Here is a 25,781-nt window from a genome sequence, read left to right on the forward strand (position 1 = left end):
CTTTCTAATGACATAACCGGGTTCAAATGGCGGTCACGGCAAGCCGTCCCTGATTAGCTACTGCAATAAGACATCCAAAGACAGGCATCTAGAGAGATGGATAATTTAATAATTTAAATACTCTTAACTTAAGCATATGAGTGGATTTGAATAGTAAACTTAAAATGGGACTGAACTTCCTAACTCAAGTTGACAAATCATCCCTTTATTAAGTAAAGTTCATGCAAGCTGTTGCCCTGTTAGCCATCAACAACAAATAAATAAAAGGTAGGTTAGTCTCCTCCAGACTGTACATGGATAAAGGAGCGTTAGCCACTGTGAAGTCAGCCATTGTTTGCATACTTGAATTCAGAAGTCTCAACTTTAGCTTATTGCTGTTGCCATCTTGGTCTCTAAAGCCACAATTGGACAATAGTGTAAGCTCCAACTTACCTAATACTAGCAGTGAATTCACATTTTTAGACCCAGCACACTTTCAAGAACGCGAGAAAGTAAGTGTCATCTTAATCAAAAAAAATCATAACACGCTTTTCTATTTTCTAGCCTTTTTGTAAAACAGTAAATCTGAAAACTCACGAATAGCAACAATATGAACTGTTTCATGAAATAAATCCAAAAAAGCATCAACATGGACAGTTCAGTGGCTTGATGAGCTTTAAAATCTAGCTGATGCATTTAATAAAGAATAGCTTTAAGCTTGATATAATTTGAACAAATGACTTGCAAAAATATTCAACTGCCATCCAGACTCCATGAACTGTATGGAGGAAGTTAGCGTTTTAACATGAGAGCGTGGCTTCTGGAGCCTTCTTGCTTTATGAAGCGATAAACTCTCTTAACCTAAATGAACAGAAAACAGAGGTGATTGTGTTTGGTCCCTGTGACCACTGCGACTTTGGCCCCTTAGAAATGTTTAAAAAAAAAAAAACCTTTGCGAGGAACCTAGGAGTGATTTTTGACTCCAATGTAATGTTTGATAAACAGATCAATGCTGTAATCAAGTTTTTTTCGTCTTCGGCTACTTGCTAAAGTGAAGCCATTTCTCTTTTTTAGAGACTTTGAGAGAGCTATCCATGCCTTCATTTCATCTTGCCTCGACTATTGTAATAGTCTTTACTCTGCTGTTAGCCTGTCATCAGCTAGCCGTCTGCAGCTGGTCCAAAACACTGCAGCACGGTTACTAAGTGGCACACGCAAGCGAGAACACATATCTCCCATACTGGCATCATTACACTGTCTGCCAGTTAGTTTTCAAATTAATTTTAAGATTTTATTATTTGTTTTTAAGGCGTTGCATGGGTTAGCACCCTCATTCCTTTCCGATCTTTTAAATTGATACACTCCTGCAAACTCCTGCAAAATCACTGAGGTCTGCAGAATTCAAGTACAGAGGAGATCGGGACTTTGGTGCTCCTAAATTGTGGAACAAATTGCCCCTTCACATCAGGACCTCCCCAACACTGGAAACTTTCAAAACCCGTCTGAAAACCAACTTTTACTCCCTGGCTTTTAAATCAGAATGAGTTTGTATGACTTTTATTGATCTTATGTTTTACTCAAATCTTCTAATTTGATGATTGTTTTTCTTAACTTTTATCATGTCTCCCTATGTTTTTCTCTTTTGATTATCTTAATTGTACAGCCATGTGCCATATAAATAAATTTGACTTTGACTTTGATAAAGCGCTATACTGCCATGATTGCAGCTCTCAGTATGTCTTGTTTACACAAAGACAAAACAAAAAAGTTCTACACTAAATGAGCTCCAGTCATGTTACTCATTGCTTAATGTTTCTGTGGCTATATAGCACATTTTTCTTCTCTGCTCTCTTGGTCAAAAAAAACCACACGTCTGATAAACAACATGTTTTATGTTACTGCTTCTAAATGAGACACAGGCTTTTCTTTTCTCCTGTAAGAGAGCATGTTTTTGTGTTTCACACCAGCAAACATTGTCTCCAACTGGAAAACATAACAATATAATTACCTGTCAGGCTCACGAGTTGCTATAATTGTGCATGAATGCCGGCTCAAACTACCCTTCATGTTTTAAACTGGTTTTAATTATAGCAGTGTCTTGTTCTCAGCTATGGTTCCCTTTTGCACTTTTCAGAATACAAATGTGTATTATACTGGGCTCTTGAACAGCCTGTTGAATTAAGGCTTGATTTATCATGACTGTTGGGTATCTTCTTTAGTGGATTTCAGTGGTCAAAAGCACGGTATAATGTTACTGGCACTGACAACAGTCTCCATTTCTAGCAGTCATGCTGCTCACCTGTGAAGCAACACTTCTACATACAACAACAAATTGATGCAATATGCATATTTTACAAAGTAATACCTAAAGAAATCCGAGAGCCTTTGAACACGGCTGTTGTTTTTCATTCACTTTGTGGGCAAACATGTCAGTTAAAGTGCCAGTAGGATGCGAAAAAAAAAGAATTAAAGCTGTCACAGCAGCAGAAAGATGCGATGGGGTTTTCACTCAATGCCACTCAAAGGTAAATATCTCTCCGTCTGCCAACTGGCTCCAACATCACCCCACGGAGCTGCTGGAGGCGACAACCATCAGACTGTCAGCTATGTGACAGCTCAGTCTTCCAGTGCAGCAGCATGTTGGTGCAGATGGGAACATCAGCAAACGGGATGACATCAGATACTCATTAATCAGGTCTCTGTCACTCCTACAAGGACTATACTTCTATACTACACTAAACACTATCCTATACCTCTGCATTTCTGTACAGAGAGTTTGCACAAACCCTAAGGTGCCGCAACACAAGCTCGGCAACGTGAGCTCTGATGAATGATGCAACAAATGGCAGAGTAATGACTAGTGATTCACTGAAAATTATAACAAAATAATAACAAAAACACAGAAACAACAGCTCTTTCTGACCAATTTTAACTAGTGACAGGAAAAAAGGAAATACTTTTCCCTAGCAACCGGTGGTTGCTAACTGGTCTCTAGGCCTTTGTGACCAGAGCAGCCAGCTAGCCTTAGCTAGCTAACGTGGACCACTTGAAAAACAGCGAGAAGATGAGGATCAACAGCAGCCGCAAGTGCAGAGAAACAAACTTTGTATTAAATCAAAATAAGAATTACGTAACCAACAGAGTGAGTTTCTACAAATATGCAAGAGAGGTTTTTAGCCACAGTAAAAAGCATGCTATTAGCATCAGCTAAAGCCATGATAAAATAGGCTATAACCCACCCTAACTTCAAATGTAGTCATGATGTCACATCCACATTGTGGTACCACAACTTAGAACTTATTACCAGATGGCAATGCCTAAAATCAAGGCTTTAATATGGGAATCCAGAAGCTAATGAGTCATATTACATTGCCTATCTCTGCCTTTTATATACAGTCTATGCAGTAACCTCAGAGGTGTTCTTTGTTCAAAGAGCTCTCATTAAAAAAAGACAGACATTGTGACGAGTGACCCTGAAAAATAAAATAGCTGTATAATACATAACATAATGGCATAAAATGACTGTATTTTAAAAAGTGGTTTAGTCTGAAAGCTTTTACGGCTGTTTAGATTCACAGTGGCATGTTGCATCTTCATCTGTTATGATGTTTTGTTGCTACAAACAAACAGAAAAGTAGATTTGTTTTATATATATATATATATATATATATATATATATATATATATATATATATATATATATATATATATATATATATATATATATATATATAAATATATATATAAAATTGTATTGCACAGTTGAGGAAGACGTTGGTCACTTAGCACATAGAAGACCTTCTGTTCATGGGTTTAAACTGAATATATGTTGATGGAATCTGAGTCTCTGCAGGTTGAGGCAGGACAGCGTGTGCTATACGAGCATACCAAAGTAAGTTCAATTCCCAGGTCTTGCTCCGCGGCGAGATACAGATTGCAACACAGTTCTAAATGTGCGAGTCCTGTAGACTGTGCCTCTCGGAAAACTCAATGCACATACTCTACATTCTCCGCAGTAAACAGTATAAAACCTAAACTGGCGTTCAAGAGCAGCAGATGAATTCCTTGCGGCTCGACATGTGTGCCGAATGTGGCCGCGCGGTCCAAAAACAAATACACAAGAGAAGAAACAAGAGTTTGAGCCAAAAGGATGACACAAACAAAACACATAGTGCTGACCTGATGTAGCAGTGGGAATGTAAAATATGCATGGCTGAGGTACAGTTCTAGTTAAAGCCGCAGCTAAAGATGTGCACGGCCCTCATGCATGGACACTGTCTGTTTTTCCCACTCTCCTTCACACTGATATCTCGTCCACTCGTGCTATGTTTAGCCTGCTGACCCACATGGATACTCTCTGCCGCTCCCTCCCTTTTATTCCTATCCATGGAACTTGGTACCACCCAGGCTCCTCTTATACAGTCAGCTTCTCCACTTGTGACTCTGACAGTGAGCGCGACACAGGTATTACTGGTCTGTCAGGTAACTGACACTGGAGGACTTAATAATAAAGATATAGATACACTACATAAAAAGCAGCCAACACCAGTCACAGGGAACTACAGTGTAGATCATTAAGGGTAAATATATATTTCCCCCCGTAAAAAGACAGACAATCTCTGAATACTCTAGCTGTTTATGACATTCAGGCCTTAAATCCTCCCCTCATTAGAGACATATACATTTTTAAAAATAGCATTTATAAAAGGAGCTAAAACAGCTGGTGAGAGCATTTGTTGTTGACTATATTTGGCTGCGGATTAATGCACATCTGGCACTCTAGACCATGTTAATGATGCAACATGTCACAATGAGCCATCAGTCTCCTCTCCCGTGGAACCAGCTCCCAGTTTGGCTGCAGGACAAAGACGTGAAAACCTCTCTACATTTAAACTTTGCTCTTTGATAAAGCTTACAGTTTGAACTGGATCAGGTGACCCTGAATCAACCTTGTGTTATGCTGCTAAAGGCCAGCAAATATTTATTTATAGAGCTCTGCAGGCGCTCTGTAGATAATCGGTCCTACTAACAGAGCACTCAAAGCGCTTTCCTACTACAAGCCTCATTCGCTCACACAAGCTTTTTTTAAACCTAAAATTCACAGTGACGGATGCATCAGGGACAACCCAAGGATGGTATCTAGTATCTAGGAGAGATGGGATCGAACCGCTGACATTCCAATTAGGAGATGACCTGCGCCACCTCCTGAGCCACAGCCGTGGCATTACACACACACAGCTTTTCATAACTTTTGTATGTTGTAACCTCAGTTAAAGTTTTTCTTTATGTAATCAATACATATTTGTAATATTTTTACCCTCCTAACCACGCTCACTCTTCCTTTTTCACACTTATCTACATTCTGCCGATACTCTGCCTGTGATTGGCTAGTTTGTTGCCTTTTTTAATCTAGGTGAACGGAAACTGTCTGCTCTGAAGCTCGTGCATCTTAGACAGAACAACACAAAGATGCTCAAAATAGCCTGGAGAATTATATCCATAACAAACACTGAAAGAGGCCCCTGTCCTATGTTTAGAGGGCCACAGTCGCCTATTGTTGTGCTTACATGCTGCGGGCCAACAGCTGCGTCTGCCCCGTCCTATACATCCAGAGCTAATGGACACTTTGTTCCCGCCACTCTCTAAATTACAGGCTGAGGAAGAAGGGGATGTAGTATGCCACAGAGTGAAAGCAAGACAACTCCCTCTGATTAAATCCATGACTCTACAGTAACCCAGACATAACCAATAATAAACATGTAGTTAAAAGCTCAAATATAAACAGCTTGAAATGTTCTGAACTAAAACCAAAGGGAAACACTTAGTAGGTATTCGACTACATTTAACTGGATTTTTTTTCCATATCCAGATGTGTCTGGTGTGCACATATACACTCTGTTATAAATATAGAGGTTCAGACTTATTTATGTTGATACTGTGAAGTGAATTTTTTTTTTTTAAAAGAAAGATTTCACTAAAGCTGCAAGTTCGTTTAGCAAATTTGACAGGATGAATAAAATTAATCTGTCATGCAAACATAGTAGCGCTGAAGTCTATTTATTCACACAATTCTCAGTCCAGACTAATGCACACGACAAAGCGAATATAGACTGATATTGCATGAATCAAACCAATTCTCACTGAAAGTTTTCACAGTTTCATACTGGGCGTGGTGGTTTTACATGATCATGAGAGAGAAATCCCAGTGCTTTTGCCAGTATGAAGCACTTGTTTTACACGTAACCACACCAAAGAGATCTGCAGCATGTATTTGCTGTTATTTCTGTGATCATGATATAATAACTCAAATTTATAACCCAAATCGAACAACACAAATGCAGTTCTGCCGTGAAATGTTCACAGCTCTTTAAAGTATCACTGAGATCCTGCAGGGGGACTTTTCTTTCACAAATGCAGAAATAAAACCTGACAGTGTTTCAGTCAATTAGTCTGAGGTTTACGCCGACTGACTCACAGATTGACACCCACCCACCTGGCCTTAATGGGTACCCGCCTCTCACATTAGGGGTAATTGTGAAATAAACTCTGGTTTAAGAGCTTTAAAAGATGGTAGACTGCAGGTCACACTGATCTCAAACAAACGAGGATGATCAAAATACATTTTTAAGTCCCCAACGAACAAAGGAAGGGGACGTTTAAAGCTATTTCAGCTAATCCCCTATTCACCACAGGTCGCCTACAGTGTCAAAAACATTTGGCAGATTTTTACACTGGATGCTCTTCCTGACACAACCCCCACAAGGATCTGTATCTCCTCATGGGATCAAACTGGGGATCTTTTGCTTGGTTAGGCAAATGTGTAAACCACTACACTCTGCATCCACAAACAAGGGAACAGGAAGTAATAGTCGTAAAATCCATAGGAAGAGAGCGAATAACAATGCTTTTAACGTGGGCACAGCAGGACATCCTCATGTATAGGGGGAAGGAAAAGCTGAATGTTGTTTATGTGCTCAGTTCCACCAAAGACACTGTTGTGGGAAAATCTGACCAACACAGAGACTTTGGCAGTGAGGAAAAAAAACCTTCACTCGTTCTTCACCTTCAATCAAAGGCTCATTCAAGTACATTGTACTTCACCAGATTCAATCAAATGTAACAATTTTACTTATGTAACAAAATTACAGGGAAAATTTTACATTCAAGTCAGAAATTTGGGCAGATTTTTTTTTTTGAGTGCATAAAGAAAAAGAAGCACAAAACATGCTTGAAGATCAAAATATGCAGATTGAGTGACACAGATGGCGTAAAAATTCACTTCAGGTTTATTTATCTAAATAACACCAACAATCACCTCAAGGCGCTTTATACTATATGATAAAGACCCTGCAGTGTTCTGGAGAAAACCCCAACAATCAAACCATTTTCCTTCCCAGCAGGAGCAGCCGCGGGGAGGGGCAGCCGTGCCCGGTTTGAGGGTGGGGGCGACAGGAAACAGCTACAACATGTAGACGACTGTCTGCAAAGCTTTGCAATCAATGCATAACCATGAAATCCCTTAAAGCAGTCCACTATGCACTGCACTTAATGGCTGATAATATCATTCTGCTCCCTGTTTTCCTCCTGCCTGGCAGCTCCATCATCAACATCCTTGGTCCAGTATATCCACTCTCTCTCCTCTCAACATGTCAGCCTTGTCTCGCTAACTTTGTCTCCAAACTGCTCTGCCTGAACTGTCTCTTTCAGACTCACTGATAATCATTTCATCTTCAGCTCCACCATCTTTTTGTCAGTGCCACTGTCTCCAAACCATACATCATAGCAGGTCTCATCTTGTAAACCTTCCCTTTCACTCTTGCTCCTATCCCCAGTTTTTCACCTTCATCTTTCAGTTAAATATCCCATGACTGGACATTTTATGCACTACGTTCAGATGCAAGAGAGCAGACATAACTGGAAATAAAAATCACGTGCTTCGATGAGGATCGTCCCACTTTTTCAAATAAGTGACAATTGGAATAAAACGTAGTGTGCAAAAACGAAACAAACAAACAAAGAAATTGTGCAGCGCAGAGAGCCAAACAATCACAGCTGGTTTTATTTTTACCATAACACTGTGCGGCTTGTATATAGCGTCATCAAAATGTGCGAGACCATCCAAGGAGGGGACGCTCTGCAGGGATACTTCTATGTCACAAACTTTTTCGCCCGCCATTCCTCTTCTCGTGTTTGTTTTGCATCTTCCAAGCAACAGTGACGCCATAAATCGCGGCTGTCAGTTACAAATTTTAAACAAGGTTTAAAAAAATATCTGAATGAGAACGTCTGGCAGTGACTGTTCCGAAGAATTCAGACTAGAATCTTTACACGCCGCACACACTGCACGGCGTTATCTGCTGAATGTAAACACCAGCTGAGCCCAACTGGAACTGATCTGGTGGGACTGGTCCTCATCAGCCAGCACCTCCAAACTGCATTCATAATCGGCCTGACAGTCGTTAAGTCCATCTCTAGGTTTACATACGGCATATGATTTGGAGAAAGAGCACATATTCTCCATGTGTGTCAATGTCATTGTTTTCCTTTGCAGGACAGGCGTCCTCCATTTGTCTCTACGTGTAGAAATTAAGAACAGCAGGTCTGTTTGAGGCTTAAGTGCGTTCCCTGACACAAATCCAACAGCACGACACAATTACTGCGAGCCATCTTATGTTATTTACAGTTGAGAGGAGCACTTAATACTTATTGTACACAGAGAAAGCCAACGATTCCACATGCAGACAAGCACCACCAGCTGAGCTGTGATCGTCTCTCGTGCATGATGGATGGGAGGATCTCACATAAGTGCAAAGGATAAAAACAGGCCTTGCGCCTCGTGAACAAAGTTTCCTGGATACAAGAGACTACACAACACTTGTATGGTGTAAGCCTTTACCACTGTTAATGCAACACAGTGCAAGCAGTCTTGCGTCAGCTATGGTGACACGTTCAGAGGAGTGATGCAAGGAAGAATCCGACATGTGCAGCAATTTGTGCATCTTAATATGTTAATAGGAGCACGAAGCAAAACAGCATCAAAAGCGAGTGCCGAGAATGAAATTTAGTGCATAGAATGTATATTTGTATGGATTTATTTATAGAAAAAAAAAAGAAAACAAAAATCAGCTGAACAAGGCTGACGATGTATCAATCAATCTTTAGGAGGAGGGCGTATTCTCCGTCTGCCTTCTGGTATCCAAAACACCACTTTAAAGGACCGGATCAGATCACAACAACTGGTTGACAACACGCAGAAGGGAGGGGTAGAAATTTAATAAAATCCACTGTCATGCTGAGCGCATTAGTGATATCCACTCTAAGCAGAAACCACTCCAGTCTGTAGCCTCGGGAGCTTAATTCATCGTCCTTTTAACGTGCAGAGTACTGCAGCCAGCAGGTACAGGTGTAAACAGAGATACACTCAGTTATTACACCCGCACATGTGAAATGAAGCAAGATGTCTTCTGCCACGCCGACTTTCTGTTTCCCCCGGCAGCAGAGCTGTTAATCTCCTGACAGGTGTCCGTGTTATCTTAGGAATCCGTCGGCCTCTGACGGTGCGGAACAGGCAGTCAGTCCCTCCACACGGTAACTAAAACATGACCTTACATTTTACATAAATTTGACTGCGGAGACGAAAGACTGAAAACGTTCCGGTGTTAAATTCAAACACTGCATGTTAATGCCGGTGTCCAGTACTGCCTTCAAATGCTCGCTTTATCCTCTGACTGCTCAGCCTGTAAATGAGAAGTGGTGTGACAGAAGAAGATACTCGTTGAAGGTAGATGATCTACTGTGGTGAGCCCAAAAGGGAGCAACCAAAAGCTGAAAGTGCTATTAATCCATCTGTTCAAATACAACAGGACTGTGAGCAGGTTTATGTAGGACCTACTTCCTTTCTACCGAACTACCCCCATCAACTGTATCGCTGTGCAAAACGACCTACCCGTGACCTCATGCTCGTGACCGCGTGGCAGGATGTAAACACTAATGGGAACCCACTCAGCTGAGCTGTAATTAGCTGGCTGCACGCTTTAATTGGCGGATGTAGTCAGACAGTTCCGACATGAAACTGCACACACATATCTAGGTCATGATTTGTGGAAAGAGGTGTTGCTATAGTGTACTTCTTAAGATTCTGACCACCAGCTAGTTTCCACTAGATTCATGCCAGAGGAGAAACACGTATACTTGATTTAAGGGTGAAACAGATTTCTGTTGTGTTAAAATTGCTCATTTAAGAACTTATGGGCAACAACAAATACTATAAAATAAAGACCTGATGTGATTAAACAGAAGCTTTCATGAAGCTTTCAACACTTATTTTGTGAAACCACAAAACCAACCTGTCATTACACCTTCAAATAACTGTGAAGGCGACGTGTCTTTACCTTCGACATTTCACAGTTCAAATGAAAGGAAATCGTGGTGCTTTCTAATTAAAGACTTGTTTCAAACCCAAAGCAGCCTGATATACAGCGATAACTATTTCCTTTACCCAGAGGCCTCTTCCATACAGAGGGGCCCCTTCCTCTAGCAGTATGAGAAAACAGTCCATTCCACTAATATTATGTTTTCATTAATGAGAAGGGGCTTAAAAAGCGCCATGTTTGTTTGCATTTAGGCTAGACTGACTCAGTCTGAAGAAGCTGAGCGAGGGCGCGGACGTCAGGGTCAGGAGCAGCTGAAGGTCTAGTTTCTCAGAAACAATTCAGACAAGAGGGAAAGGGCAAGAGGGAGAGAGGGGCGAGTGGTACGGAGGAAAAAAGAGAACACGACGATGCTTAGCTTATCTTGAAAAATGAATACTGCCTTATCAGAAAACCTCTTTTCTACAGCACTAAGAAAAAAATCATGGCTGCTTCAGTAAAGATACAACCTACAGTAGGAAAGCTAAAGGTAGAGAAGGAGATGGGATGGCTATAAAGGAACTGGTACGACTACTGCTTACTTTTAACAGCCATTATGAAACAACGATGCCATTTCAAAATTTCAAAATTTGCTTCTGAGGCATTAAACTGTGTTAACGTTAAACAATAAATACATAATTCAAACTCACTGTTTCTCTTCTCCCTCTGATGGGTTAGAGTCCTGCTCCTTGGGCATGTGTTCCATTCACCTTAATTCCATCCAGCAGCCAATCATGAGAGACTGAGGCAAGCCCCACCCTCGGATGCACACTTGTCATTCGCCGGTTGGGACGAGTCGGTCAACAAAACATAACAGGGGCCAGTCCCTAGGGGCCGGTCCCTGGTGTCCTCGGAAGGTGGGTTTTGGGCGTTTCTCCAAAAGGAGTGCACCCGGTGTGTTGTTGCTCAGGGTGATGCTGGAAAATATGAAAGATGATGTAGGTTCCTCGGGTATATCAGCTGGCCTTGAGGCCAGGGCTGGAGGTGGATGACAGTCTCAGGAACGCAGTGGCAGGACTGGGATCCAGGCTGGAAGAGAACAAAGGTCACACTCAGATTAAAAAGTCTCCAGATATGAAACAATGGGAATATGTGCACGACTAAAGCTCCCATCTATCAGGACAATAATGATCACTTAATGATTAATACACTGGAAAAATAGAAACCACATTGAAATATCAGGCATAGATTGAAGTTTAGACTGTCCTTGGGCAAGATAATAACCCCAAGTTGCTCTCTGATGAATGTGTGTGAATGTTAGATAGAACGCACTTAGAGAACGCAGCAACCACGTCACTAATTATGGAGGAATTATGGCTTAACTCTGAATGAAGGTAGTTAAAGTAGTTGTAGTTTCGGTGGAAAGCAACAGAATAAAGTTGCTACAAAGACAGCCACTGAAGACCTGGTTGTTCTCGAAACAACCTTTTCAAAGACAACAAGACATTCCACACAACACCACAACACTCATTTTAGTCCTAAGAGTCCAAACTGACAGTGAGTTTCCTGTGACAGCAGGCTGGAGAAATCTGGAAGTGTTCATATCAGAGAAGCTGCAGTCACAGAGTCAAGGTTACTTTTTTCACTACAATGCTCTATAAAAATGTGTCGGAGAGAATGATCCCAAGATTTGAATCACTAGGAACCAAGGTAGACACAGAAATCAGACCTCAACTCTGTAAAACCCAACCCATCTCAAAACCTGAGACACAAACTTGATCCGAGACCTGACATGTTGCTTTGAAACAGAAAGCATTTATACAACGTGCTTTACAATTTGCCTGTCAGTCACGTACAAAAAACAAACAAACAAAAAAAAAACCACACAAACAGCAATGGCAGCAAGTCATAGAAAGTCATACAAGGCAGTGGCCTAACCACAAAGAGCAGTTGGGTAAGCGCCTTTGCCCTAGGACATTAAAATTGTAGGAGCTTGGAACTGAACCCAGACTACTTCATAGTTTAGCTACAATTATCCCACACATAAGGCATTTTGGTGCACGTTGTTATCTTGGCGCTCCCTCCCAGTGGGCATTATTTAACTACCCATCTGAATGTATGATCTGCATGAATGCAGACAACTGATAAAGTGAGAACGGGACACCAGACCGAGTCTACAGGCAAGAAAAAGCTAAAAAATAGCCAGGTTTGAGGTCTTGTGCCACGAACGATCAAAAAAAGTCTTCTGAATTTGTTTCACCAAGGATGTGGCCATACTACAACCAAACAAGTACTTCACCACATGTTGTGACCACTGAGTTAAGCTGTCAAATCCACTGAGACTCATACTCCATCTACCATTACATGACCCTTGGACATAAGAAATAGAGGCTTTTACTCATGCATGCAGAAGCAAATAGATTTTTTCCCCATTCATACACAAAGTTAAAGCTGGATAAGTTGGTCTGAAGGTCAGAAACTCTGTCACGTTCAGCTGTTACTGGTGCCATTACTAGTTCCTGGAAAACTGCTTAGAGAACGTCACCTCTTGCAAAGGGTTAAGTAGTTTTAAGATTAGCAGCTGAATCCGTGAAAGGGTATGTGTGTTTGTGTAAGTACTAAGAGGATCTTGATCCTTTAACCCCTGCCCTCCTCCCTCTGTTGTTAAAGGAAGGCTTCTTTCTTTCCTTTGCTAACCCTTCATTCGATAGCTTTCTAACAACAGAGCACACACAGAGCACAAGAATGGCCACAAATGAGACCAAATTAGTATTACTAACATAGAGAATATGCTGTGTGCAATACTGTTTTAAAAACAACCTTTCTAAACAGGAAAATGAGGCTTTTATCAGTTATTTTGTGGCCATATTAGCAGAAGGTGACTGATTGTGAAACCCTGAATCTGATAATATCAGACCGATGGTTGCTGAAAACAGTAAGAGTGCAAGATAAAATCCAAATGTGTGGTGGTGCACCAAGATTTCTTTAAATCATTTTGCATATCAATCCATTTTCCTCCACTTAAAAAGAATTTAAAGACCAATGTTCATCTGTAAAAGCATGACCACTAATGAAGGTAGGCTACATCATTTATCAGTGCATGCAAATAAAGTTAAATGACTTCTATGTTCTTCTAATATATAAAGATGCAATTTTCGACATAGGTAAGTAAATATCTCCTCCATCTCCTCTTTCCTTATGTTTGCAGAGGTGTATATATGCAGGCCCACTGCTCCATCTGTCTGCTGATTGTATAGGAATTTCTTTAAATTATGTATTAATAACATTATTTTATTGTATGATGCCTTGGTGCCAGTGGATTTTAACATGTCTCACACTCATACAGTAAGACAAATGGTGGGGGTCTAGTAAGGAAGTTGGGGGAAGCAGACAACTTCACAGGAAGAATCTTTTGTATCTTCTCTGACGGACTCTTCTCTGAGGTAGCAAGGGAGTGTGAACCTTAAGGTGTGAAACAGCTGTGTACTGCCTTTTGTTCCTGAAGAAGGTATTTAACTGAGAGCCATGTTAGGCTCGGGAGACTCTGCTGGCCGTCTGCCCCGCGGTCATGCAGGCTCTCCACCAAGCTCAGGTTTTTCTGTTCTTTCTTTGTGATTAAAGAATGTTAGCTACCGCTCACCGCTCGTCTGCAGGCTTTATTTAATGGAAAACTTCCACAACACTATATACGGTGCATCTACTCACTATCCATTTAATCTGTTTGTTAATGCAAATATCTAATAAGCCAGACACATGGCAGCAAACAGAGCATCAGAATTCAGGGAAAAAAGGTGATTTAGGTGACTTTGGATGTGCCATGGTTGTTGTCCAATGGAGACACAGGAGATTCACATCATGGATGTGCAGCTGACAAATGTGCAGTATGTGTGTTGATGCCCATCCACCCATCCATCCATCCATTCGCTTCCGCTTATCCTTTTCAGGGTCGCGGGGGGTACTGGAGCCTATCCCAGCTGTCATAGGGCGAGAGGCGGGGTACACCCTGGACAGGTCGCCAGTCTGTCGCAGGGCCAACACACAGGGACAGACAACCATTCGCACTCACATTCACTCGCACATTCACACCTAATGGCAATTTGGATTTTCCAATTAACCTATCCCCACAAGTTGCATGTCTTTGGACGGTGGGAGGAAGCCAGAGTACCCGGAGGGAACCCACGCAAACACGGGGAGAACATGCAAACTCCACACAGAAAGACCCCGGCCTGATGTTGGAATTGAACTCAGGACCTTCTTGCTGTGCGGCAACAGTGCTAACCACCGTGGCACCGTGCTCACCTATATATATGTAACGAAAAATAATTTCCCCCAGGGATCAATAAAGTATTCTGATTGTGATTCAAATGGATTGCTGCTGGACTTTGCATTATTGGGCCCTTACCAACCACCGATAAATTTCTGAATGCAGAGTTGTATGTGAGAATAATAAAACTGGTTTTATTAACATTGCAAACATTGTACAATCATCAGCTAAAAATTTTAATAAACATCTGTTAAACAAAACAACCTTAATCAAGAACCCCACAAAGACTAAACATTAGGCATGAAGTAGGCACTTAAAGACACTTAAAGATAAAACACACGCACACACACTGAGCGGAGTAGTCTACAAGGCTGAAACCAACAGGGCAAACTGTGGCGTGATATTGATATAGGACAGGAGTGATATAAACTGCATATCAAATATAAATGGAGTGTGCTTTATCATAGCTCTACTCTCTATCAACATCAACAGATCACCACTACAAGTGGCATTAACCTCAGTATGTGTCTGTAACACAAACAATAAGTCGTTTATCACACTGGAACAATGAGCTCAAAATCTGAAAGCAGAGTATTGTCTGATTAGGAACTGAAATTACATCCAAGTACCATATGCTATTAGAGCAAGACAAGTCTTTTTAGAACTGGACCCTATTCCTTTCCATTTTCTTCACTGTATCTATAAACAGCGAGGCTCTAGGGAACTGTAAATTATAATGATGCTGCAGGTTTAGTTTCGGGGTATATTTGTAGAAATAGTGCTTCAAGCCTCTGGTTAGGAGTTACAACAGCTTCTTTTGGACTAAAAAGCTTTGGCAACTATAAGAGGGTAAGTACCCACTGGGGTGGTTGCCCTGGAACTATGTGCCATCCGAGCTTTTCTTCTGCTTGCTTTAGCATCGCTAATTGCAGAGGCACTGCTCTTTGTCGACTTTTACTTCGTTGTGAACCTTTTTACACCCTCTTCATTTTTTCTCTACATTTCCTCACTGTATTGTGTTTGCCAACAGCGAGTTATAGGGAAGTGCTAGTGCATGTTTTTTTCTAATTTGTTCTAAATTGTAAGATTTCCCGCACTGGAGGCCTGGACTTCACTGCTGGAGTTTCTTCCAGTTTTTAGTCCTAAAACTAAAGACTGTCAGTTTTTTAATGTTCAAGTGTTTCCATCAATTTTCTCCAGAGTCCAGATCACAGGGGTAGAGTCTCCTCTCCTTGGCTACTTCCAGCAACTTTTGCAACAAGGCATGAGCCCATGGGGCTAGGCCCAACCGAGCTCAGCCCCAAAGAGCTACACAAGCCTGGGCCTCAGTGGGCTCACTAGCTGGGTCCTGTGCAGCGTGGATCAGTAGTAGTCGAGTGCAGTCACTGGTTGCAAATACTGGCTACATGACTTTTTGCAGCACTTGTCCCCTGTTGGCCATTAAAAAGACTGCAGGTTTAACACACTTCCACATTGGCTTCACTTTTCAGATTCAAAGTCTAAGTCTATTTTTCATACCATTTATGGTCCTACCAAAAATGGGCTTCCAAAAACTTTGATGGTGGTGAATTTTTTCTGTTTTCACACCGTTTAAAAACAGTTACTCTAAAAACACTCCTTTAGTGTTAAATCAAAAAACACGGGCTGTTTACTGATCTCTGCTATTGACCAGGCTTCTTTAAAGCGTTCAACCTTTAAAAGGACATACAGTAAATTCTGAATTCCACCCAGAGAGCTCCCTAACCTTTGTATTGATTTATAACAGGCATTAACTTTAATTCATGTTACTACAAAGACTGTTGAGTCATTAAACAGATCGTCCAAACTCGGCACCATGTTTGACAAACTCTTCCACAACTTCTCTCTTCTATAAACTCACTACCTGTGAGTTTATGCAACACAAAGTGGCACACGGTATCATGATCACAGATAGGATTGAGCCTCGAGCTTGTTAAGTACTTGTGAGGCTGTATCTGCTACCCTACCACACTTAGAACATCCCCATATATATATATATATATATATATATATATGTGTGTGTGTGTGTATGTGTGACTGTAGAAATGTTCTATAAGTCTTTGTCAAAAAGTGACATCGCATTAGACTTTGCAATAAAACTTATCTCCCCCTGTCCACAAGCTATAACGTTCACCTGTTTCATCTTAACTGTGTCCTTGTTTGCTCTCATTCGTCCTTGATCCAATTCAGGGAGTTATGCTTGTATAAATATTCCCTATATCCAAGGTCAGGGCATGAAAATATATTTTAAGTGGTCTAGGGCCAGTAATGTGTACATTGCATACTTGAGCTATGGAAAGACAGCATGAAACAGGGAAGATGAAAGGGGGCAAAGTGAAAGACTAAGAGCCAAGAAAAAAAGTTGGGGATAATATATACAGTACATGGAGAGTGGAAGTAAAGCTGATGAAAGCTGGAATGAAGACAAAACAAACCTACTTATATGTGAGCTCGAAGACAAATAACAGGACGAGGTAGAGCTTGTCAAAGCTCTCATTCGGGTATTTTGAACATGAACATACAGGGTGGGCCATTTATATGGATACACCGTAATAACATGGGAATGGTTGGTGATATTAAAGTCCTGTTTGTGGCACATTAGTATACGTATGTGAGGGGGCAAACTCCTCAAGATGGGTGGTGACCATGGTGGCCATTTAGAAGTCGGCCATCTTGGATACAGCTTTTATTTTTTCAATAGGAAGAGGGTCATGCGACACATCAAACTGATTGGTAATGTCACAAGAAAAACAATGGTGTGGTTTCAACGCAACTTTATTCTTTCATGAGTTATTTACAAGTTTCTGACCACTTATAAAATGTGAAAAGAAAGAATTTTCATGAAAGAATTACGTTTCGTTGAAACCAAGCTACTACTACCACTACTGTACATACAAAAAAAACCCACAATAACCTTACTCCTTGATTTGAAAATAGGCCACCAACGTCTCTCGTGGAGCCTTCTCCAGGCTAATCCCCCTGGTGTACTGAAAGTGAATGAAAACTGTGCCAAATTTGAGCATTCTTGTCTTTATTTAACAGTAAAGGTCAGCCAAGAGACAGAGTATAGGGAAGAGAATCACCTCTAACATTCATTGGTTGTCCATTACACACTAATCCACTTTATATCATAAAGTCCCCCTATAGCGGTCACTGCAGCTATTGAAACGCATCAAAACACCTCATACAACATTTTGAACTTCACCAGTGTCCATCCATTTAGCCTGCCAAAACATAGTAAATGCTCTCTAACGTATACATAGGCATGATTTTCACACCCAAAAACAGAACAAAAAAAAGGAGAAAACTAATGCTCACTGCCTACTGATGCACACCTTTTCAGTGAGTTATTCAACCTTAAAACTGTAGCAAACTGTTGCATACTGTTTTCACACTGAATGTGCCCCAGATTCATTCATTCATGACTCCTTGTGGTGTCAATTACATCGACTTGCAGTGATGAGGAAGAATCTCACGGGGAAATCGGTGCACTAATCATAAAGCAAACAATTTCAACCAACACCTTTAAACAATGATAATGATAGGCACACTGACACAGAAACCAGAATCCAGTTACCTTTAACAGACATCATGATGTGTCATAGATTGTCTTGTCAATGTGTCCAGTATTGTTGAATCGTTGTACCATGATGCCAGTGTTATCATAAGATAGCATTACCGCATGAGATTTCTGGAAGAAGAGCCTGCAGCAGCAGCAGTCACAGTATAAAAGGAAAAACTTTGTCACAAGTACGGTATAAAGTAACGCAGCAGAAGTTTATTGACAAACCAGTATCCCAAAGTTTAGTTTTCAAAGATTTCGACATTAATTTTGCATGCATGCATGCAGAGCATGCAGCTACATTTGCTCCAAGTGATTTACAACACTCATAACATTCTTTAGATCCTGTTTTCTGATGGACAAGATGACGCATTCATAAAGATCCTGATGACTGTGCATTCATCAAATATTGATGCGATGACATTTTATGTGAAAAAGACTTCCAAAATTTAGGTTCAAGGAATTCTAGGAAGCACACACAGCCACCCACACTCTTTAAAACTCACATCTCAGCTTCATCTACCTTGACTAGCACACTTTCCAGTACAGCCTCAAAATTTTAATTGGACCTGCAAACGCTGGCGTTTTCCCCTCAAACAGGGTTCACCTTTAATTGTATGCTTTAAAATGCATCAAAAGAATAACTAGCGAATGCATGTTGATGCCTGGAGAAGCAGAATTAATTAAACTCTTTCTATGCCGTTTCAGGCCAGAAAAAAGAAAGAAAAACGAGAAAATTAAAGAAAAATCAAGGTACCTCTGCTCTTGAAAAACAGAGGAAATGAAGGTGGATGACAATGGAGAATGTGGATATTGTTAATATGTATCGATTTGGGGAAAATCAAAAGAAAATAAGTGGTTGAAATAAAATAAAAGGACATTTCTTTTTTATCTCTACATCAGCTGGCAGTCAGTTCATGTGAGAATAAGCTGTCGTGCAGCTTTGACATGCAGATGTTGCTGCATCTATGTCTAATTGCAAACTTCCAGCTTCTAAACCATCAATGAGAAACTGATTTGCCACATCTGACATGCACGTCTCGTGTCACTCAAGGTCTTCTGTTATACTGTCAACGAACAATATTTTTAAACCCTCGCATGACCGATGCGATCGTAAAACCAGCTCGAGTGGTCTGATGAATGTTTGTCGATGAAGCGACTGCGTTGTTTGTGGTATCCCAGGCGAAAAGACGATGACAGGCCTCATTTACAAACACTTCGTAAAAATGTTTCGCGCGCAAACGCAGGATTTATGCGACTTTGTTTGTACACGAAAGAGGACAAACTGCAGTCGAGCACGTCTGCGCTAAAGATCATGAAGTCTGGATTGTTGCAGAAAACAAATCTTTGAATTAAACCGTTGGCCTATTATTAATCCATTCATTCATTAGCAGAATATGACATTGAAAACTGTTCATTTAATGGACGCATTGAGCAAATATCCATGAAATTGATGCCCTTTTATATCAATGTTTACACCCTCATTATTTCACATAATTAAAGGAAACTTCTCTTTCTTTGTTTACCACAACTGCACATCTGCAATAGAGACAAAACCACCAGAGCACCTTCACTGTCTTATCATGTGTTTTTCACACGTTTGCATGCTGAAAATTGACCCTTAACCTAGTAGATTACTAAGTGAAGCCTGTAAATCTTGACCAATCGTCACTATGAAGCAGCACACCTCAGTTTATGGGTCAGATCCACTAACACACACATGCATGTCAGTTAGAAGTAAATTTACCTGTGCACATGACTCAGGAATGCATCAGGAACTTTGCAAGCAATTTTGTACACACCCTCATTACTGTTCTATCTCAGCAAATCTAGAACCTGCAGTAAATCTGTTTGGTTACACGTTCTCGATGGTTCTGCATGCAGTTTGTAACCTCTAAAAACCAGTTCAAGGCTAAGATTGACAACCCTAATGACGCTTCGGAGCAAGTCTAAAAATATGCCCCCACCCCAATTACGTGTCTATTTAAATGTCAAAATGTCCAGTGTCTAATTAGGAGAAAATATGCACCCTTATGTGTTGCCCGAGCATTTTGATTTAGAGCTAATTAAATCATAAGGATTGCAGTCAAGCCTACATGGTGCTTGCTAAAGGCCCTACTAGTACAGATATTCATGTACAAAAGTTTATACACATGTCTTTTCATTTAAAATATGAAATTAGTTGAGGTGAAATAAGCACACATTAAAAACAAAGCATAAACATGTCTTTCCCTGTAGTTGCAGCAGTTATAATGTAAATGCCAGTGTTAATGCAGTGGAGGATGATGGTGCATGCATGCCTAGCCTCTTGAGCTCCTGAAGAGAGCCCTTATTAAAATTCACACCATGACAGCAGACGTTGGGGTCAGTGCTCCCGAATCCCAAGGGTTGCCGGGGCAATTAGTGGTTAAGTAATGAAGAAGGGGCAGGGCAAAGTTGTTGATGCAGTCCGATCATAGAGCAAACGGTGGTAGAAAAGGGGAGGAGGAAGGAGGTGTTAGTACCTCAGGGTTAAAAGTAGTCAAAGGCAAAGACATCATATTTCATGCTTGGTCTCTCTCCAGGCCAATTACTGCCAGGGAATTATCAATATGCGCTAATAGATCACGGCGAAGCAACAAAATTATGTCTGTTGCGGCCATTCTTCTAAGCGTGACCTTGATGTTGCGAGTATATACAATCACAGATGTCTGCATACACAAAAAATGTTAATGTTCAACATCCACGTGTATACACAGATGGGGATTCAAGGTTTCATGCTCGTCAGGTAAAGGACAAATACAGAAACTACTCAGAAAGTGCATACATCCATTTATTTACGTTGGTGGAAGCAATAACAACTCAGTCAGCAGCTTGCGACAGGCGCCGCAGGAAACTCTTAAAGAAAAACAGCATGTAGGAATCTCTCGTTACAAACAGTTCGAACTCTGACGTACTTTGACAGCGAGCGTTCGGGTGTAATTAGGTGCGCTTGGTTTGCCTCATGTATCCTTAATTCAGATGTCAAGCAAACAAACACTGGATTTTTTTAAAATGTGACACATGTTCTTTGCTTGGTTCGTAACAACAGGGTTTCATTTCCAAAAGAGCCCTCGTCTCACTGCTTGTATATCAAACGCTTTGATACACAAGACATGCTAAATCCCCCAGTTTTCCAAAAAACCCTGAAAAGAGTTTCTCCTCTTGTATAACTGCAGTGCATTCTCATTCAGTTTGCATGCACTTGTCTTTAAGTATGCATACTGCAAGTTTTGCATATTGCCCCCCAACCACCACTGCTATTTCTCTTAATCCTTGCATTAACTATCTCTGTCATCTCTTCTTTTTTCTTAATTTTATGCCCTTGCAATTTTTTTCGTCGCCTCTTCACCATCTGTCCTTACCATATACTTTGAACATGCCACTCTCACTGACGATCGTGGCGACGATAAAGCTGGTAGAACAGCACTCACAGGAAAGCAGAACCGCTGTTTATTTTGCTATTCAATCATCAAGAAGACATGTTACCAAAAAAGGCATAAAAAAAAAAACGACTCCAAACAAAAAAAAGGACATAACTACTGTGAACTCACAGACTTAAACATTTTGAAGCCCTTATTGATCCTAATTAATACTACCTTTGGTGTTGTTGTAGTCAAAACTGACCATATTTAGATGAAGGGACTAACTAACAGAACTTGGTGAGTAAGGTTCATCCACAAACTGCATGGATACATTCATAACAGACACACACACTAAGTTGTGGTAATTAGTGATAAATAAACGATGAATAAAACACCAGAACTTCCCCAAACTCAAGAACAGACTTCTTGGGTGGGGTTTTAATGCAATTAAACGCACAGCAGGCCATAATATTTTGTCAGCTCATTACCTCACAAATGCGTCAAAAGGCAGGCAGCACACCACAAGCACGCGCTAGCTGTTCATTTCAGACTCTCTAATTATGTGAGGTGAAGCCAGATGGCTCCTGTATTTGCATCCACCTGTCACCTATCGTGGCCCCTAACAAGGATTTCTTACAGAGGAGACTTCTAATGAAAAAGTTGCATGGTTGTTGTGAAGGAGAAATTTAGTGTTGGACACACTAATATGAGAGCCTGTGTGAACTGACTCGCATTATGGAGCCAGCTTCAAGTGGACATAAGAAGAACTGCACTTTAACATCGGATTCATTTTTTCAGCCCACGAGGATGCTGCTTGGTCTTGCTGAAACAGGCAAGCGAGCAGAGAGAAGTCAGCAGAGCCAGTTCACATACAGACAGGCATGCTGGAAATACTTTAAAACCTTTGTTTACCCAGATTAAGGAGTCTGAGCACACATTCGACCTCAGTAGCTGCCCAATTACAGTGTTCAAACAAACCGTGGACAGTTAAAGGTCAGCTGCCTTGCTCAGCGGCATGTCAGCAGTAGCTGTTTAAAGGGAAGCCCAGCGGCACACCACAGCAGATCACGCTGGCGCCTGGCACCGAAACTGAAGACCAATGGAAGACATAAATTTACATGAGACATTTGAATACTAGCAGGGCACGGCCAAGTCGCTAATGATGCTGCCAGCCTCCCCTTCGTCGCTCCCAACAGTACAAAGTCTCCTATTCTTAACATTTTATTGTCCCATTAAAGCAGACAGCCCATAAATCTTAACCAGGCTCAAGTAAAAACAACAGACGTTTTGTGTCCTTCCTTTGTGTCTTTCTGCTATGCCGTCTGTTCTGATCTTGATTTGTGCGTCAGTTAACGTTAAAAATAATCAATAAAGGTTGCGGCTATGAAGCTGGTTTTTTTTATTGCCAATAAACGTGTCATTTAATTCTATCATTCAACAGATGAATCAATTAGCCTTTGAGACAGGTAAATAATTGCTTATAATAAGTTCTCAGAGTCCAAAGAAACAATAATATTACATTTGAATATGTTGATCCTGGCAAGTTTATTAACATGGTTTTCTTCACTGTTTCCCATCACAGTTAAATCTATGTTTTAAACGCTTTAAAGGCAGCTTTATTGCAGTGGTACTTTTTAAAGACAAAAGTAAAAATAAATGCACACAGAACAGGCTTGTAAAAAAACAAAACAAAAGGGCAAAGCTGGATTAAAATGAACTCTCTCCAACAGGTCTGTGTTAATCCTAAAAAAGTAAACATAGGATGGTCAGCAGGCCTAAAGGTACTGTACTGCAACTAAAGTAACCCTTGTGTTTGCATACAGATCTAAACTGAGGCCAAAGATTAAAGTGCAGCATGAGTAAGGCCCAGGTCATATATGCCTAGAGACCAGCTGTTGACCCCTCGACACTTACCGTGAAAAATGTGTATGTCAGCTGCTGTAAAATCAGTTGCTTAAGCTCCTGAACCAGGCCTACAGAGTGTGTAGTGGTTGCTGGCAGCCTCCTTCTAATTGCTTTGGTTGCTCTGCTGTGGTTACTTGTAGTTTGCATGGAGGGAGGTGAGTTGACTGTGGCAATCTGATGCTGAGGCTTTCATAGAGCCCCAATCTCACCATCATGGAATCAGTCCGCAATTAAACAAAGAGGCTGTCTAAATCCACAGAACGGAGCAAAGCCTGCCAAATACCTGAAAAACCCCGTGTAGACAATCCAGTGCCTTATTTTTAAAAGCACCCTTGCTATACTTTTAGTGCACAGTGCTGTACATCTCCAGGTACTTTTGACATATTAACTCTTAATGCACTAGGCGGAGAACAATTTGCCCTTTCTTGCTCTTACTTCCACTTTCTCCTCTCTCCTCATGTCCCTCCTCTTCCCACCCTCCTTTGGCAAGGACAAGTTCAGGTGCTGCCAAGAATGTGACTGAGTTTGGAAAACAAATCCAGCTAGCTTCTCTTTCTTTGCTCTTCGAGTTTTCTCTTTTGCACCAATGGCTGTTGTTTCTTGTTCTTTTTTAAGGTGGGCCACTGAGTGCAGCAGAGCTCCCGACAAAAGTTTGCAACTGAGGTTTTAGACAGCGACCTGCAGCTCACCGCTTTCAATGCAGCTAAGCTAAGCCTCTTTCTAACCCATTCTTACAAACACACATTCAGCCGTTTCTCCAGCTTATTAAAAAAGTGCATTCTGTGAAACTGGAGGCTGTATAGTATACTTCCACTTCCTGACACTTGTTCATTTCCTCACAGCTAATAGGACACGACAGATGGATGAAGGATAGCTCCTTTTGGAAGTTTGTTGTGTTCCCCTAAAAGGGTCCAGGCGATTAGGGAAGGTAACAAAAAGTGTCCGGGTCGGAAAAAGGAGACAGAGAGGCAAAATGGTTAAATTAAAGAGTTTTATTAAAGTTTCTATTAATAACTCAGCTAAAAGAGACGGACAGACAAGCCGCTATCACCATTTAAAGAAACAAAACAAAACTCAAGCGTCGGTCAGTAAACTGAAAAGTAAGTCAGGGTTAGTGGTTAGTAACCAAACACACTCCTCTCTGCCAAGCAGGAGTGCAGCTCACTAGCTGCACCCACTCACATGGCATCCTGGCACCCGAGCTCACCTTTCTCTGCCCTTAAATACTTTAAATTGCTGATGGGAGTCAGCTGTACGAAAGAAAGAGGTGGCACCTAAGGCAAGAGAGGACACGCCCACGCAGGCAACTTCAGAAGGATACCCTGCAAGGACCGTAACAAAGTTAAAGAATTAACGGGTATTAGCAACAATGGGTGGTTGACAACCACCCACACTCCCTTATCTCTTTTATAATCTGTAAATAAATGATGGACCATGACATCACCCATTGGTTAGTGCAATCCTGCTTTTTAAGCCTTGATTTCAGCAATTTTACTTCTATGTCGCTTTTGTTTGTTCGTTTTGGTGTACTGAGCATACTTGGACAAGAAGGTGGAGTGTTAAGGTAACAACAAAAGGTGCATCCATCAAATGTATGGGTCCACTGCACAGATACAGAAAGCCGTTATTTAGCATTAAGAAATATATAAAGCAATTACTACTACTTCAATCACCAGCACAGGCTTCTTGGATGGGCCACACCTCACAGCAAGACATAATTTGTAAGACAGTTATATTAAAAAACTTAACTCAAACTCAAATATAGCTGAGAGGTCCAGTTCGGTGCTTCAAAGTAAACCCTAGGAAACATCTAGCATCATTGCAACCAAGAAACTTTAACCTCCAAAGACCCGAACTCTTCCACGGCATGCATTTTTAATTTCTCTTTGATATTTGGGCTGACTGGGACCCGGTCAATGTAAAAACAAAGAATCACCAGATTTTTTTTTTTACCCGATCTAAGAAAAATGAGAGCCACATATGAGGATATTCGTTTTAAATTTTGATAAAACAGTGGCAGTATTAATGTCCTCGTAAGTGGATATCAGGCCCTTGTAGAGCAAAATTGAGTATATTGGTCTAGACAACCCAAAATGTCCACATATGTGGACGCCAGGTCCTAGGAGGACCACTATTTAGCTATTTAAAAATAAAATAACTTTTTCCGTAGTGGTCACCAGTGCAGGGACCAGGTGCATAATGCTGGTTTAACTTTAAGACTGAAATGCTGGAGAAGAGTTTCCTCTGTGCGCGTGCACTCTCACGCCAAACGTCACTCTACCAGAGAGGAAAAGGTGTGACTGTGTGGTGTGTCGGCGTGT

General features: G+C 41.0%; 1 protein-coding gene across 1 annotated transcript in view; it reads right to left on the reverse strand.

Moving 5' to 3' along the window:
- thrab (thyroid hormone receptor alpha b) overlaps positions 1 to 25,781 on the reverse strand; it is a 171,753-nt gene that overhangs the window by 38,217 nt on the left and 107,755 nt on the right. The window contains exon 4 of the mRNA XM_085466833.1: positions 11,039 to 11,417. Within this exon, the coding sequence (XP_085322959.1) occupies positions 11,039 to 11,094 (56 nt within the window). The 5' untranslated portion in view covers positions 11,095 to 11,417. The remainder of the gene's footprint in view (positions 1 to 11,038; positions 11,418 to 25,781) is intronic.

Source organism: Copadichromis virginalis, linkage group LG8, assembly GCF_057382275.1.
Source record: "Copadichromis virginalis isolate Kocher_CV1m ecotype Utaka linkage group LG8, C_Virginalis_male_GT1.1, whole genome shotgun sequence".
Classification (NCBI taxonomy): domain Eukaryota; kingdom Metazoa; phylum Chordata; class Actinopteri; order Cichliformes; family Cichlidae; genus Copadichromis; species Copadichromis virginalis.